The 18075-nt window shown below is 37.8% G+C and overlaps 1 protein-coding gene across 1 annotated transcript in view; it reads left to right on the top strand.

Annotated features, from left to right (window-relative positions):
- Window positions 1-6315, top strand: part of OPA1 (optic atrophy 1 (autosomal dominant)) — a 42296-nt gene extending 35981 nt beyond the window's left edge. The window contains exons 24-25 of the mRNA XM_010001732.1: window positions 5258-5335; window positions 5818-6315. Coding sequence (XP_010000034.1) covers window positions 5258-5322 — 65 coding nt within the window. The 3' untranslated portion in view covers window positions 5323-5335; window positions 5818-6315. The remainder of the gene's footprint in view (window positions 1-5257; window positions 5336-5817) is intronic.
- The last annotated feature ends 11760 nt before the right edge of the window (window positions 6316-18075 follow it).

The raw sequence follows: 18075 nt of genomic DNA, 5'->3' as shown, positions 1-18075 counted from the left end.
TGGCTGGGTGAGACAAGAGAAAGCATGTTGCTGCAGGTCTTGTAGCTGTAGGTGAAAATGTGCTTTCTGGGACATTGTTTGGAAGTGGCTGTGAGTGTGCTGCCTCAAACTGTTTTTAAGCAAGAAGTGAAACTTTTGTGTGGCCCTCAGAAAATCCAGGTATGCAGTACAAAGGGCTGGGCTCCAAAGAGATTCCCCCCCAACACCTCCTTCTCCACCTGGCTGCTCATAGGGGTGGTACACAGCTAGGGGGGCTGTGTCGTAGGTAGCCCTAAGCTACAAGTTGGCTTTCAATAGGAAAGGATGGATTCACATTTCCAGTTTTTAATGCTGTGCTTCTGGGCATTCTGATTAAATCTGACTAGACTGGGCTTTCCTTTTTACTAGAGGAAAGATGATGCATTCACAGCAGTAAATCAAACATTTCTGCCTCTGTGGTTAATTAACCATAACATAGAAGTAGCACAGCAAGCAGTGAGAATGTTTATAGGCAAATAAGGGATTGAAAAAGGAAGAGGAAAACTGAAGTCTAAGCATAATCCAAAGCAAAAGGAGTACAATCCTCAGCTTTATAATATCAAAGCCATGTAATCTTTAGTTGCAGGTAGACATCACTTTAATGTGCAACAGGAGGATTTATGAGATATTAACACATTTTTACTGTGGTTGTTTCATGCTAGAAGTTTCATCAAGTACAAAATAAAGATGGATTTGTGTCCAGAAAGATTTTACATTTTTTTTCTTGGTGTTGCAACTGAAATTTGATGTCATGCAGGCAAACTTGTAAACAGGGGAAGTGAAAAATTTTTGCCTAAAATACTCATGCAGTTTTTTCACTGTTGTGGCACAGACAGACACAAGCATCTTTAAAATTCCTTGCTAAAACTACTGGGTTTATATTTTTTAAATTATTGTGGTTTTACAGGTAAGTATGTACAATTTGAATGTCTCAAAGTTCATTTTATGAAGCATAAGCAAGACAGGTTTTGTGGGCACAGGCCACATGTTTTATTAAACCAATAAAGGCAGTTGGAAAATATATATAAAAAACTTTCTTGCTACTTAGAGCATGGCTGAAATAAATCAGTAATGTACTTTGCTTTTGTAATGTGTGTTTAACATCATTTTGAGATTATTTGGCCTTACCTCAGAAGATTTGTTTGATAACTTACTTTAGGTCTTTCATTTGAGGAGTGATTCACCAGCTTCTGCACTATTAATTAGTAGATAAGCACTCCTTGTCAGACTGAGTATTTCAGGGGTTTCCCTTCAGGCCAGTTTATCATACTAGGAAAAGCAAGCTTTGTCTGTAGCTGCATTTTTCTGTGTTCACAACTTATCCAGTCCCTCATTACAGATTAATTAGTCTGGTTTTGAGCCTTTTAGATTTAGGATCATAGGTTTCATGAAAATAAAATGATTGGGTAGCAATATTGTGCAATATCGTTTTGTATGGGGATCAGGAGAGCCTGAGCATGAATGAGAATCTCAAGATGTCTGAATAAAGAATTTCCACATTCTGTCAGTGAAGTTTTATGGGATATGGAGGGAGGATTATGGGAGTATTCATGACCAGATCAAGAAGGATAATGAGTTGGTGTATGAACCAGCTTATCTTTTAGGTAAACACGGGGTGAATGGGAAGTAGAATAGCCATTCATTGCCCCTTGGCTACTGAATTTTACATGGAACAAGGGTTTAGTTACAGTTACTCTTCATTTATTTGATTTGGGTTTTGATCACTGTTTAACAGGTGCTGGAAAAATTATGTATTTGTAAGTTCACATCTCCATCAAAACTAGCAAAGACCATGTCATCTTTCTAGAATCCAGTGTAAGAAATAGTATATATTTAAACTTCTGCAGTATCATATAAGAAGAATATAGTACTTTAACAGCTTTCTGTGATATTGGAGCATTGTATAACAGTGCTAGGGTAGGTCAACCTGTTGCAAAAATATTTTGCTAGCAAGCCAAATGCTTTTAATCTGTGATTTACTTGTACATGGAAAAAGTTTCACAAAACACAGAAAAAGCAACAGGTCTCCTCTCTCTGTTTCTTAATTTACATATATTTTAAGTATTCTTATCTGAAACCGAGATGATATTCTGGGTATGGCATGTTGATAAACCTCAAAATAAAATTGTTATAATTAACAAGCATAAGGCACTAATATTTTTTTTCTCTAGGTCAGTTAAAACCCTGTAAATGTGGGTATATAGAATGTGCATTTCACAGAGAACTTCCCCAAGTAAAGATGGGTGACATCTGACTCTCAAATTGTAACAATTAATTGTTTTTCTAAAAGCAACATCACATGGTGCTGATGAAGCTGTGGGCACTTAACCCAGACTTGCAGACCCTGTACTTGCACTCTTTAGAAGACTTCTGCCCAAGCATTTATATTTACTGGTTTATGAAGTTTAGTGTTGTGTAAATGCATAACTGCCATTAGCCTATTTTAAAAGTAATCCAGTTTTCAGGCTGCTTCTCTCTCCGTGCTACAGAATGGGCTTGTGGGAAAATGTTATAGGTTGACTGGGGTCTGCTGCTGCAAAAGGCTTTACTACTGCTAAGAATACAGGGCATAGCATGAATAATTGCAGCTATTTGGCAGTCGTTGTAACTGTTCTTTTTTAAGAATAGCCAGCATGTATTTTCAAAGTATTAAATTACTTCATGACCTCATAATTATTACAGTTAAGCAATCATTTCAATTCAGTCCAAGTATAAAAACTAATAAAGTGCTCATAATATCAGGGCACTTTTAGTATGTCTGTTCTCTGAGCAAACACAGCTGATTCAGTATATTCTGGTGGAATACATATTTGCTATCCTGTTACTTTAATATGCCCTAATCAGAAAATTAAAATAGATTTTGTTGGCACAAACCCTTTTTTTTAAGGGTGGAATAATAATTATAGATTTTTGCTGATGCTATTAATTTTCAGGACTGTAATATTTCATTAGCAAGAGGCTGAGAAGGGAATTTATTTCCATTTAATACTGCTAAATCTGCCTGCTTTCACCAAGTCTAATGGCTTGATCAATATTAAGAACATACTTGGGAAAAGCATGTCACAGTTAAAAAAATCCACATCAAAAATAAACTGTTGAAAGAACAACATAAAGAGATCTTCTGGATCACAAGATCTAATCTCCAGTTGTCACTAGCAACTGCTGCTCATTTTGGAGAGTGAGGTCCAGGATTAATAATTTACAAAAATCTGTCAGCTCTGTCCAAGCTAATAGGGCTTGATTTCAAAGGCTATTTTTTTTAAACCTAGACCGTCAGCAATGGAAGCTGAACTAAGTAGTTGCTTAACTAAATGCCATCGAATTAATGTTGACATTATACAAGAGGTTTATATACTAACATACAATCAATATATATTTTTTTTATTTTAAAAGATAGTAACAAAACACTTTGAATATGCTAAGTAGAAAGTGATCGTGGGATTACTTTTTTTTTGTTGGCAGCTTTCAAAGATTCTCTCTTCTGAACTGAATCAAGGATTTTTTTAAATTTTTTTTTTTTTTTTTCATGGTAAAAGCTCCTGGTGTTTCTTTCAAGATACAGCTTTTGCCCTCATGCTGGCTGTAATCTTCTTGTAATATTAAAGTACTTTAATTTCAGCTGATTTATTTCTTTTTTAAAGAAAGTTCTTTGGTGTTTTCTGTAGGTCCCAGAGTGTGTTTCTGCCTGACTGTACATCTGTGTTTGTAGATAAGCACTACTGGGGAAGGGGACATGGAAGTGTTGAAAGCACACATGGCTTGCCCTTCGTCACCTAACAATTGTGTCATAGAGATATTAGTTTGAGATTTCTTCATCCTTTTGCAGGCTATTTTCCAAATTCTATTTCAAATGCAAACTAAAATTCTTCTGTTAGAACAAGGGTTTTGTTCAGTTTTTATTACTCTTATCATTATTATAATTACTCTAAAATTGATTTCATAACCGTCTGTGATTGTTGCTTCGTTACTAGATGAAACTTTGAGTTCCCCTTAACTGCATCCTTAGAGCATTCTCTTTTTCACTCTTGCTTATGTATCCCATTTAAGGCTGATCAGTTAATTTTTTTTGTTGTTTTGCTGTTCTTTCAGCTCAGCAATGCAAGTTTATAACATATGGTGTTGCTAAAGAGAAGAAAACATTCGTAAAAGATTAAAAAAAAAGCTCAGACCTTGTATTTCATACAAAGGAACATATGGCTTTAATCCAATATCATTTTTAGCTTGCAAAAAAAAATGGTCTGTGTTTATGCTCATCTAACTTATTTTTGGTTGTCCTGCTGCTCTCCCCCTGTTCCTTCGTATTTCTGAAGTGTGTGCTTTTCATGGCTGTAATCACGCACAGAAGGAGCTTCAAATGAGGATGTGGTGAGAGAGAAGCAGGAAACCTCGCAGGCTTTGGATTCCAGCTATGTTCCAAATCTTGCTTCATATGCAGTTCAATAAATCAAATAGGTTGAATGATGACAAGTGTTGTTCAGAATTGAGAAAAGAGTGGAAAAATGCCTAAACCCCAGATTTTTTTGCAATCAATGTTGCTTTTTCATTCTTAGTAACCATTTGTAGTGGTGTGCGAGTCATGTTTTTTGTAGAGAAGTAAACTCCCAGCTTTAGTATTTATATAAAATATGTTTCTGCACCCATCTGGTTACTACTGAAATGCAAGGAAATAAAGTGCAAGTTTTAAGCATTCTTAGCATTGTCTCTGCCCTTTTGACGGGGTGTCTTGAATTTGATTCCCTGAAATTCTCCCTGCTGAAAGGGCACTGGCTTTCAGCTCTTTTTAGAATGATTAGTAGTGTTCATTACACTTGCTGTGGAGAATGAAGATATTTGATTAAAACAGAAAGGGATTAGGGGATATTGTTTAAAAGAGAACAAATTTATGTTACAGGTGTACAGTACTTACTGCTCTGCATGATCTAATGAAAATTTCAGGTTTTTTGAAAGACAGTGTTTCTAGTATTGGATTGTTTTAGTAAATTTTTAATTACTAAATTAGCATGATAATCATAAATACATTTGTAAAAGTTGTTAAAATGGGTTTTGTTTATTTTTATTTAGAAAAATGTTCTAAATCTTAGTAATTAAGACACTAAATGCATAGGGAAATACTGATGACAGCATGTTTTTCTTCATGTTTTCAGGTTTTTGGGTTTGTTGTTTTGGGGTTGTTTGTTTTTTTCTGGGCATGTCCTCAGTTAAGTGGCATTTTAATGGTGATTTTTTTTAATTCCACCAGAAAAAGTTCGGGAAATCCAGGAAAAACTTGAAGCTTTCATAGAAGCCCTCCATCAAGAAAAATAGATTGTTCAAGCAGGTAACATTGTTTAGATCATAAAAACACCACTACAATATTTTTACTGTTCAGTATAAAATTGTGATCCATGCCTTCTAGATACATGTGTTTTCATACAGACTTTGTGAGAATTCCTTTTTTATTTTATTCCACTGCCTGGCTGCTGCTGCTTCTGGTTTCTAAAGTGAAGAGCTGTACTTCTAGCTTTTATGCTACAAGCAGATATGAAACTGAGTAGAAATATAATTACTCAGAATATTTTTTTTATTACTCTCAGTTTGTTATTTTTATCTGTTAGGAGAAAGAAGTTATAACTAGCTTGAATCAAAATTGAACAAATTTTTATTCTTTTTTTTTTGCTGAAAGGCACTGTATATTGTTAGCAAAATGTTTGCATTCTGATGATTCCCAAATTTCTTCTATATTAATTCATGAAAACATAAGCCTAAGTGCTGTTATATATTTTCTTACATTTTAAGATAATCTCCTTTTTGTTTCAACAGCAGCTTTACACAAGAATGCAGCCTTTTCCAGGATACCTTGCACAAAGAAGACTGATCAGAAGTGGCTTTTGTGTCCCATTGTTTTTTCCTGTCTGTACTGGGAACATCCTGAAATGTTGGAGGAGTAAGAAAATGGTGTCTCATGGGATTGAGAAGTTCAGTTTTAATCCACCTGCTCTTTTAATTTTGAAGCTACATGCCCATGACTGAAGAATCTGACTTGTGTGACAATGAGATGGCTTGGGAGCTTGCAGAAGTTGTACATTTAAGGTTCCTTCTTCTCCTGAAAGGAAAAAAAGCTTTTAATTTTGGCATCTGTCTTGTATGGTAGAGCTGGATCAGATTCCATAGAATTATTTTGTATTTTGTCATTTTTTTGCCTGCAAATGATCTTCAGAGTTTGACATAAAGTTTTAGTATTTGTACACTAAAATGCCCTTCTAAGTAATATCATTTGTATGTGTTATGCTCTGTGTTGAAGCATTCTCTGATTTCTCTGGTGCAGATTGAAAAGCATGGTATCCAGATCTTGAGAGGAAGTTGTGGATTTTGTTAAACTCCTAAGCTCTTGAGAGACATCACCCAGGCAGTTCTTGTAGTGCTTGCAAGTGAAAGTACAGACTGCTGTTCACTGTCATCTTAAAAGGTTTGGCTCAGGAAATAATAACAGCTGCTTCTTTTACCCATTCTTCCCTAATGTCTGTTGTTACTCTTGAATCACAGCCAGTTACATTTCAATTCTGCCATCCCACAGACTCTTAATTTCCTTGTTAACTCCTCCCTTCGCTGTAGGTACAAAGTAACCTGATCTGAGTACATGTGAAATGTAGAAGGATGCTCTGTACAATTCCAAGTTGGCAACCTCCTTCACTAAGAAAGGAAAAATACAATTTCATTTTTCTAATAGCTACTGTAAGACCAACATTGCTTTTGTAAGAATGTTATGTATAAGGTTCTTTTGCAACCACTTGATTTCTATCATTTAGTATAGTAAAAATAGGAAGTAAGTCTATTACTACCTTTCAGTTTTACCATAGAAATGTCACTTCTGACAAATTTAAGCATGATACAGGCCCATAGTTGCCTGCCCATACAGGACATAGGTGCCTGGTGATTAATCACCATATTTTTCTGTCCACACTTTGCCACGAATGATCTGGATCCACTTCTGAATGCTTCTGTGGGAGAAAGTACCAGGCCAGAAAGTTTGTTTTGCAATTGTCTGATTATATACGTTGCAAAATTGACTTAGGTTTATTTTTCCCTTTTGAAAAGCCTTTTGATTTTTGATGTGTGACAATTAAGAGATTAATCTGAACATATTCTGACAGATACTGGTTTTGTTTGCTCTTGGAGGAAACAGTACAAAATATGGTAAGATGTTCCCCAAATGTTCAGACAGAAAATATTCAGTGAACTGGATAGAAAGTTAACATATTCATAAAATGGTGTTGAAAGGTTTAAGTATTTCAAGGTGATCTAACTGAATGTTTGGGGTATTTCTATTCTAAATTACTTCCTGAAAATGAGTGTTCAAGAATGGAAAAATGTAAAAATTGCTTGTGTCATCATTCTCTGAAGATAACTTCAGAAATATGTTTGTACAATTCTGAAGGCAGTTATTAAGTTGTATAGCAAGTGAAATAAGTCTGTATTTCTGTTAAATTCCTATTTGTAAAAAAGCCAACACCAAAACAAAAAAAACAAGAACTTTTGCATTAACTAGAGATCACTGAAACTTCTGTGTAATGTAAATGTTGCATCCAGTGGCCCAGCCTTCATCTCTTACAGTGTGATGTTCCTATAGTTTTAGTTCCAACTTCTCTGTGCTGCTCATCTAAGGCTCAGCATGATGTACCCCATGGAAACTAGGTATTTATTGAATAAAAATGTAACTGAAGAATAATAAAAATGTGGATTTTGAACACAGTACTATTGCACCTAATTCAGAAATCACTTTGGCCTTCTTTTTCTCAATGTTAAATTGTGAAAAAGTATTCTGTTCATGGTATTAAAATGTCTGGTTCAGAAGTGCTGTGACAGCACCAAGTTAGTGGTAACTGTACTAAGTGTTAACTTTTACTATATAAATTAAGGAACCCTTACTGTACCATTGATGTAATAGATTTAGACAAAGATCTCTTTTGAAAAATCGTAATGTTGAAATCTTAGCTCTGTCAGTTTAAGGAACTGATATTCCAAGTATAAATGAAGACTGGTTATGGAGTATTAGTTTCAAGTGCATTTAAAATAAACATGCTTATTGGGAGAATAGGTTTGAAAATTATAGAGCAGTCAGTTTACCAACTCATGAAATCAGGAATGTTTCTTTCTTTTTTCTTTTTTTTTAGATAAATTTTTTACAAAATCAATTGAAAATACCACTGTAAAAATGTGGTAATGAAGAGGCTGCATATTTGCTCCACAAAGCTTAAATTGCAGACATGGACATGTTAGGATCAGTGAAGGATTAGAACTCCACATTCACTTGATTTAATGATTAAACTAACCAAAAATGGTCTTGACAAATAAGCAACAGGTAATTTTATGCTGTTTTTATAGGATCTTATGTTAAGGTTAGCAGTAAGAAAAGTTATGGAAGTTATGCTTATCTCACTAGTAAATTAACATCACTTAACAAAAGTAAAAATGGACTTAAAAAGAGCTATAAGTTGGCCACAGCAGACCAAGGATGTGCTGGTTATTACAACAATGTTTAGATAGTGAACAGAATTATTTTAACTGTCTCTAAAATTCATGGGGTATGGAAAAGTATATTATTCCAAACCATTTTGCAAAATTCAAGATATTTTTCTGTATTACATCCACTACCTTCAGATCCTGCATAAAGCAGTTTATTGTAAGGTGCAAAGATTGATCTGTAATTTCTGTGGCTTTTTGCAATTAGGGAGGGGATCATCAACTGCAAACACAATTATTCCATAAGTGGATGTTGCATGTCCAAAACATCATCTTTACTGTCATGTAGATATTTCTGTTTTTCAAGAAGTAAGATGTTTATGAGTCAAGGTTTGAATATTAATGGCCAAGGGGTTTTCTGTCACTTCTTCATGAAAAAGATATAAATAGTGCTTTTTCAAGAATTTTTCCTTCTGACTGTTTCTAGTAACCTTATTCTAAATTATCAGAACATGAAAGAGATTTAAAACTTGGAAATGTGTGGAAGTGTCAAAAGCAAGTGTAGATAAGTTAAAGTGTGAAGAGAGTCAAGAAGTTCTTAGTTATTAAAAATGTGCTTGTGTGCTCTACTGCACCATCAAGGATTTATTGATCCATTTTTTGACTGAGTCTATTTTGAACCCAAACTGAGTTATGATGTATTTCTGAAGCTAAAGTTCATATAATTTAAATTTAATTTGTCTTAAACATAGTAACCCTTGACAATTTGCATTAAAAAAGGCTGAATGTTGAGTCCAGCAACTATTGTAGTGTTTCTTGACTTGACTCTTGGGGTTCTAAGTATGGTTCTGGAGAGGCATTGAGAAATGAGCCATTAGCTGTAGGACTGATTCTGGAATTGGCTTTAGGTATTGTTCTAGAGCCAATTCCAGAAGTATTTTTAGCCATTTCTGCTGAAAAGCTGTTTTCAGTGCAAATGGTTGTGTATTTGTGTTGCAGAATGCTGATAGAAGGCTGTTTATTGGCTGCTTTTGGAAGTCTCTAGGATCTAAGAGGTCTTCCAGGACAAATCTGCCTCCAAACCTGTGTGGTGATTTCACATTCTGACTTCAAAATGGATTTCTGACCTATCTTTGGTAGTGACAATCAACAAGATGAGCTTTGTTCAAGTATTTCACCCACAGGACTACAGTGAACTTTTTGAAGGTTAATCAGAATGTTGTGTTTGTTAACACCTTGGATTGTACCATTCTTAGTATATGAGAAGATGTGAACTTTGAATTAAAAGGGTATTTTATAGTGAGTTTTATAACAGAAATAGTTTTAAGCATTGTATGTGTTTTAATGTTTTAGAGACTTATTTCAGGAAAGAGCTGGGCATCACTGGGCAAGACTGACAGTTGCTACATCCTTAGGACTGCAGAGGACAAGCACATTCTGTTTGTGCTCTGCTACTATCAAGCTTTCCATTTGGAAAAGACAGACTCTACCCTTGACTGCATCTGCACATTTACGTTTCATAAAGGAGCATCTCTTTCCAGCTTGCTGGAATACAGGAGATTGCACAACAAAAGCCTCTTTAGATCTAGAAATTATTTCACTACAGAAATTATAACCAAGAATCATTTTCACTTCCATTTCAAGAAGCTGTGTCCTCACAAAATGGGTGTTAAAGTTACAAACAGTATGCCCCCTATATTTAAGCACATGGGAAGCAGTATTTTGCCTGATGTCCACAAGCCAATTGCCTATGGCTTTTGATGTTTAGAGATGGAACATTCATTGCAACTTTCCTTACAAAGCATGTGTTCTGGTTCATGTGAAAATCAACACCCTTTTTTGTGTTGCTGCCTGACAGGATGCTACAATACTATTAGCATTTGCAAAGGGTTGGCTCCATCTAATAGTGCAACCCCCGGATCACAGGCTGCTCAGTTTGTGTTTCTCTATTATGTGAAGGACACAAAGAAGCTGAAGGCTGGCAAAGGCCTGTCAAATCTTGTAATGTAGCAAGTGACCCTAGAGCTTCATTCTGCTTTATATCATTCCTTGTTCCCCATCCCACCCCTTTCCCCGAATGGGCACTGAGGTAGGTAAATGAATTCAGCGATAAGGTAGGCGGATGATTCCTTTCTGACCTCATTCCTGTACCATTTGTTTCCAGGCTTGTTGGAGGGAAAGGGACATATCTGAACCTTTTGTTTCAAATAATTTTCTTGCAGGTTGGGGAGTTAATGCAGACCTTGTCTGATCTCACCCAAGCGGAAAGTGTTCTGGGTACAAGTCGTGACACGCTTGGTCCCTTGGAATTGCCGGATTAAAGGAGAAACCAGTGAACTGGAATTCTTTCACATTTGCCATTGCTTAAACACCTGGACACCTTTTTTCTTTTCCTCAGTGTGCATGTGTTTATATCCTCTCTCATACCTTGAAACATCTGTCCTAAGAGCAGAGAAGAAGCAAAGAACAACCTTTGAACAACCCAGCATTATGTCTTGTAGTCGGGAAGAAGTTGAGACTGAGGCAAAACCTGAGTATGACATGCACTAAATAGTGGATTGCAAAGCAGCATGTCACACCTATGCCTGAAAGTGGCAGAGCACTTCATAGGTTTGAAGAGAGTCACATTGATTGATTTAGGGATTGATCTTGCCTTGTGTTTGATAGTAAGGAGAGCAATAGCTTCCTGCATATCAGGACTGAATCTTAGGAACTGATGGGACCTTTCATGCCAAAGCTGTGCATCCTTGAAGATACTTATGTAGAAGGAAGACTTTGCAACAGGTAGCAAACTGTGAGGTGGCAATACCACTGTATCTGTCCTGCATAGTCATAAGTTTACCTTCTGCCCTGTCAACACCATCATGTTTAGGTGGTAGTTCTGGCTTCCTGAATAATGGATTCCTAAGGCATCAAACATAACATACACACATTGCTCCCTCCAAGTCTTAACTGTACCTAGCAGTAAGCTTGCAGTATCTGAAGCTTAAAATTGGAAATAAACCACAACAGGAAGCAATTACACTATTTCAGTATTCCTGGAGCTGTTCTACCGAAGAGCAATGTTTTGGGTAACTTGAACTGCCAAGAAGCACACATCTGGCAGGAAAACAGGAGATGCACAACCATCACTATCTATGTGGCCCAGTAGAAACTTTTTGAGAGACCTGTGTGTCATTTGGGCTCATCACTCTGTGTTGCACATCTGCTTTTCAGAAGGCTTCCATAAGCCAAAGCAGGCATTGGGACAAATCTGCAAGAACATCAGGCCTCAGAGTTTGTATGAAAGATACAGACATAAAGGGGATGAAAGAGGATGGTCATACCCCAGGTAAGGGTGTTGCCTTAAAAAAATGTAGATACATTAATGATTTTATGGTGGACTGTAGCTTGAATGCACAGATATAAGGGATGTTGTCTGTTGTATTGATGCTTGTGCAACATTAACATATTTTGTTCATTGAACAGTTGTAATCTCAAACCCATCTAACCTGAAAGCTATTTTCATGTGCAAATTCTTTAGGATGACTTATGGACTAAATATTTTATCCAAATAGAATGGCTTCCCTGCCCCACCTCCCCTGGATTTCTTGCTAAAACACTTCTTACTTTCGCAGAGTTCCAGTACTGGTCATCTATAGCTTTGTGTGAGACCTTGTCTACTTTCTCATGAGCAAGATCAGCATTAATATTAACTGTATAAGGCACTTAAAAATTTTAGTTATGTATGTAGTTTTTTAAAATTCTCCACCAATACCAGGAAGGCAACGCTCTCCTTTTTGTTCTTATTATGTAGTACCTCTGCTCAAACCAGTGGACAAAAGAGTGATTTTTATCTTGACTTTTATCTGGCAGCTCTTATCAATTATATCTTCTTGATAGGAAGCTTTTTTCTAAACCTATCAAATGTTTGTTTCATGGCCCAAGATTTATTGCCACTAAATACTGTTGGAAGTAAGGAAAATAAGAGCTTCCTGTTTCAAAAGACTTTTTTGCCTTCCTGTCAGTTTATGCACAGTCCATCCCTTCAGCTGGAGAAGGTAACATTTCCCTTTTCAGTAAAATAAAATAATTTTCCATTGCCTGGTGCCTGGAAATTAGAATTCAGCAAGGCTTGTGGAAGTACAGCTAGCCAGAGGTTATCTCATGAAGGTTTATCTCAGTACACTGGTTTTCTGCATGTTCTTACACACCCTGTTTGCTTTTCCTGCCAGCACAACCTCCTTCCCTGCCCTCTGCCTTATAGGCGTGCAAATTGCACCCACACCAGCTGACAGCCCTGGCCTGTGATGTGCTGATGGTCAGATTTGATGCTTACAATAATGCAGTCAGACATGAAAAATGCACAGCGTAATTCACATACTGATCACATCCCTTTTCAGTCGTTTCTGGTGTCTTGGCTTTAGCTACAAGCGTGTAGCACATTTTATAAACAGAACTATCTCAACATACAGATATGTAAGCGTATGTGTGCAATGCAAAAAACGTGCTGATTGCCTCAGAAGTCGTGACTTGCTGGCTGGTCTCTGCATAGCCCAGAACAGAATTAAGTATCTAGGCTAGTCTGAAAGACAAATGCTATTAGTAGATGAGTAACAGAGAAGAAACATTGAAGAGTGGTTTGTGGCAAGAGTTGGTTTTCATGTGGAAACAAGGGAATATTCTACCACTTGCTGAAGCTTAAAGCAGCTCCCGGATCCTGGCTGAAATCAAGCTTTGTGATGAAAGGGCTTGTAGCCTCTTGGGCCAAGAGACAGGGATTATAAGAATATTCATGACCTCTGAGAATCAGCAGGTGAGACCTAATGCACACATTTGCCCCTCACCCCTTTTTCAGCTCATCCTTTTGGTAAACAGTACATAAAGGCTGGATTCCCAGAGTGACTGAACTCAGTTCCTGATCTTTTTTTTTTTCCTCCCCCTTTTCCCTCCACTCTTATAAAAAAGATTGCAGTGTTTCTGCCACTTGTCCCAAGCAGAAGCATAGACTCTCCTTTTCATTTCTAAAGAGCAACTGTGTGGCCAAACCAGAAGTCTTGTGACATTACTTAAGAAAGCAGAATGGTATCTTAGCATCCAAGACCTCTTTTAAAACATAAAGAAAAGCCTTTCTGAGAGCTTGGATAAGCTGGAGAGGAATCTCAGTGACATATGTGCTTAGGAAAGCATGGGTTGAAGCCAACTGGTGGGCCTCTGCCTTTAATATACTGGGTATTGTCATGCCTGGTATGGTGTGCTTCCTAGTTATTAAACACTCAGTATGTAGAGTCCATGCAGTCTGAAGCAGTTGCAGTCTGTGATTGATGCAGGAGAGTCAGTGGCAGGGGATGCTCTGTGATGAAAGGTAGATTCCTTGGGCAAAATGGGGAAAAGCATTTTGCCAGCTTTTCCCAAGGGAAGCACAAGGACATGGTCTAGCAGATTTCATCAATCAAACTTGTGCAAAATTTTCTCAGTCTTTCACTGTGGTGTTGGCAAAGAGGGACTCTCACGAATGCTGATCCTGTTCTGATTCTGACAGACTTTACCTTGGGTTTTGTTTTATCTCAGTGTTGTTGCTTGCTTTTTCTTTGCAGAAACATTAGTGGCAGTACAGTTTGTTCTGTCCTTTGATGAGCTCAAGCCCATTCTACTGGATTGTCATCCTCCTGTACACAGAGTGCAGCTGCACATCAGTCATAAAGTGATTTGGCAGTGGGATATCTCACAATGCAAGGGAAGGATGCTTAAGCTGCTGTTAGTCCAGGGTCTGTGCCACTTACCCAGCGAGTGTAATTAAAGTACTTTCCCTCCCTGTATCTGCCCTGGTGTAAGGCAAGGGCTGGCACTTTCCCAGGCCCATCAGCCTTCCCAACAGGGAGAGCCAACTGAAGTCTTTCTGGCTGTGTTGAGACACAGGTGACTGAATAACAGTATGTTTTTGTACAAATGTATCACTTTCTCAACATTTGCTGTAACCTGAAGCTGGCAGAACATCAGTGATCGCTCTGCATTAAGGCAAAGGTCACTTTTTTAAAAGGTTTTTCAGCATTTCCAGGAAGGATGTTTAGAGCATTTTAAATCTCCCTTGGAATTTCAGCCTGCAAGAGTTGTAGTGCCTAGTGCTGACAAAACTGTTGTTACACTTGGTTTGAAAGTGTCTCAACATAAGGACTCTTGTTTGTTGTTTCCTGGTGACAGGATCTAAGCAAGACTTCAACAGTTTTCTTTTTAATCTGAATGTGACTCAATAGCACTTAGTTCTGTGGCTGGAATTTGGACCCCAACAATTGAAACTGAACTGCTGTCTGCTCAATATAGTTTTTCTAGTAACTGATGCATCTAGGTCAACAAACTGACAGGCATTGCTCATTTTACTGCTTGGCAAATATTGAACTAAAGTCTTCAGCACTGTAACACTGTTGACAATTGCAGGATAATGGCATTGTCCTCTTTTGTTGTCATGAAGTGCATCTTTGCGTCCGATTCTGGCATAACACACTCTGTAAACAACAAGGGATGTTGTGATCTAGAGTCCTAAGTGTTTGCTCTGACAATATAAACTTACTGTCTGCTCTCTGAAACCAAACATCCTGTCTCTGCCATGGTAACTTCAAACTGACAGAGAAACAAGCCACTCTTCCTGAAAACACTGGAGGGCGATGGCGTGGCTGCTGTTAGAGGAGCTTTTGTCTTTTGGAAAGTTATCTGCACCACCCTCCTCTATTATGCTTCAGGTCTATGTTGAGGAGTTCAGACTGAGCTGCAAGAGTCTGAAAGTGAAGAATAATAGTTGGCAGAAAAAAAAAAAATCACTGTGGATTACTACAGTTAATGCTAGTCCCTCTGGAAAGAAAATACTGTACTGCAAACCCACTGTCAGTTCTTTCTTTTCCATGTCATGTTAGAAGAGACAAATGGTTATGAGCCAAAACACAGCCAACAAAAAAATTAATCACATGCATCCTGATACCTGAACAGATCACTGCTCTTTGCCTATTCCTTGTCCTCTCCAAAACTGAAACCTCCCCATAATTTCTGTGAAGGTCCAAAACTTTTTCATTAATCCCAGCCTGCATAGTTTCAATTCATGATCTCTCCCTTCTGCTCCACAAGCATCTCTGGCTCACTCCTTTGCTAATGTGAGTCACCACTCTGGATCAAACTGGAGTAATTCAGCTGTGTGTGATTCAGTGGGGACACATCCCAGAAGATGGTGTCATTAACAAAGGTTTTTTCCATGCTACCTTTGGTCTTTATTCACTACAGGTTTGTTATTTATTTCTTATTTAGGGTGAAGATTACAGCAGATCTGCCTTCCCTTGGCTTTACACCTCCTCTTTCACCTGCAGTTTGTTTTGCATGTGGACTGCATGGAATCTTTATGTAGGCAAAATGTTTGAAAAGTTTGTAGCTGCACATCTTAAGTTAGAATATTACATACAAAACATTAATCCAAACACTGTTAGGAGATGAATCTACAAGGAGAGCCTTTGCAGGCAGCTGAGCCCTGCTTCTCTATGCTAGTGCCCACCAGCCTGCAGGATGGGTCCCCTCCACAGATGTATTAAAAAAACTAATCCACAACTTTTTATACCCTCGATGGGCACACAAATAGGTATAGCATGTGCTGTTTGTTTCCTTCCCGGGCTGAACTTATGGTGCTTCCTTTTCCTTTGTGCCTCAGAAAAAAAACAATAGCTTTGCCTTTGAGGTTAATGCAGTCACATGCTAAAAAGAAGTCTAAGGTCAAAGAAAAAGGGAGAGGCCAGCATGGATTTCATTGTCAGGTGGAGATGAGACAAGTCCTATGATCTACTGCTCATGTTTTGCCATGTTGCAGACTTGTCTTGGGCAACTCCAAGCTGAAGGAGTCAGAGATGAGTTTGTAATTTTGTTCCCAGGAAAATGAGAGAGGGAAAGCTCCATGCTTCACAAAAATACCACCGTAATGCTTCCTATATATAGCTCAGAAGCACTCATTGATCATGAGGCTGGAAGCTTTTGTGGCTGATGTCAAATGACTGCATTGGAGGATGATTCACCTATTGTCTGTAAGGTCCCTTTTACCAAAAAGCAGCTGCTGAAGATCTATTCCCCCAAAACAAAACTGTCTCAAACTTCCAGGAAAGAACAAGGCCTTCACTGTGCTAGCCTTGCCTGAAATTCCAGCCAGGAGGGAGAAGTCAGACCTGTTTCTTGCTTTTGCAAAAGCAAGCTTTTTTTCTGTTGTTGTCTTTTTTTTTTTTTCCCCAGCAATAGCTGTGAAATGGACAAAGAAAGTTAGAAGCCATCAGCCCTAGGAGAGAGAAGAACCTGTTTATCTTATAAATACTGTGGTATTTTAGCATCCACCTGCAAACATGGATGGCAGAAGTAGCTGTGAGCCGTGTTCTAGCTGAGCCAACCAAATTTGTGTCCAGCAGAAGCTGATTTCCCAGCTTCTACCCAGTTCAGGTGCCTGGGCTTTTCACATGTTTACAGCTGATACTACCTCTTCTTTACAATAACTCTGGTCAATGTGATTTTTCATTTCAGATTATAGGTATTCCCATGCACTCTATGCTAGTAAAAAAAGCTTTCAAACTAACTTGCAGATCCTGGCTACTCTACTGAAAGAAGCACTATTCAGGTGAAGAGGTGGAAAGGACAGCCTGGTACTTCAGTGTGAGACACCAGTGAGTTCTCGTGGGTGAGGAAATGACAGCCTCCTAGTGAAGAAGTTGGACTCTGTGTGAGGCAGCATCTTCCAGCTTCCCTGTGAGCAGGAGCTTGTCAGGCCCAACACAGCTGGCAGCAGCCCTCCCCCTGGAGATAGAGGCTCTGGAGCAGCACACTTTACATGGTTACAGACTCCCAGTCCTGTGCAGACGGACAGCTGGCTGCTGCTATAAAACAAAATTGAGAACATTTATAATACCATTTAAAATATTAATCTGTTTATTTAAAAGCTTTGATTAATGGCCTCCTCAGGCACTGCATATACATATATATATAACAACTTGGGACTACCTGTACTGACTAGCATCAGTTCATTATCTCTGGTCCTTCAGGCACGACTTCAAATGTGTTCTTCTCAATAACCCAAATTGTATCTCAACCTCAGGAGCCAAATTTTTTGTTAAGAAAATATTTTACAACTAGACTTTTCTTATAATAAATCTGAAGTCAAGTTTGTAAGTGAAGTAGCTCTAGAGAATCTCAGGATTTTCACTCTGTCTTCAACAGCAACAATTAAATCAACTGGTATCAGCTAACTAGCATAAGAGATTTCATCATGAACAGTTACAGGCTGGTAATTTTTTTCACCCACCAATAATCAGGAACTTATCATGGAAAAGAACCAAACAGCCTACTCTAAGTAGCTTCCATCAGCTCCACCTTAGATAAAGTGGAAATGAGCATTAAGTCATATTCAGAGTGTATGATGCAGCTTGGAACTGTTGACTGCAATGTTTGTTACCTGCACAGTTGACTTTTGGAGTAGCTAGAAATTCCTGTATAAGAGCTTTCTCTATAAAAATGTTCATTCACAGACCTCCAAATGTATGTCAGGAGGGTTTTTCTAGAATTTGTCAGGTTTCTTGGGCCTGATAATGTTAGAGTTCATGCTAATGTGAAAATTGCCTTCTACTTCAA

Source organism: Chaetura pelagica, unplaced genomic scaffold, assembly GCF_000747805.2.
Source record: "Chaetura pelagica isolate M959 unplaced genomic scaffold, ChaPel_1.0 scaffold807, whole genome shotgun sequence".
Classification (NCBI taxonomy): domain Eukaryota; kingdom Metazoa; phylum Chordata; class Aves; order Apodiformes; family Apodidae; genus Chaetura; species Chaetura pelagica.
Note: the sequence above shows the minus strand (reverse complement) of the source record. Positions and strands in the feature narration are given on the sequence as shown.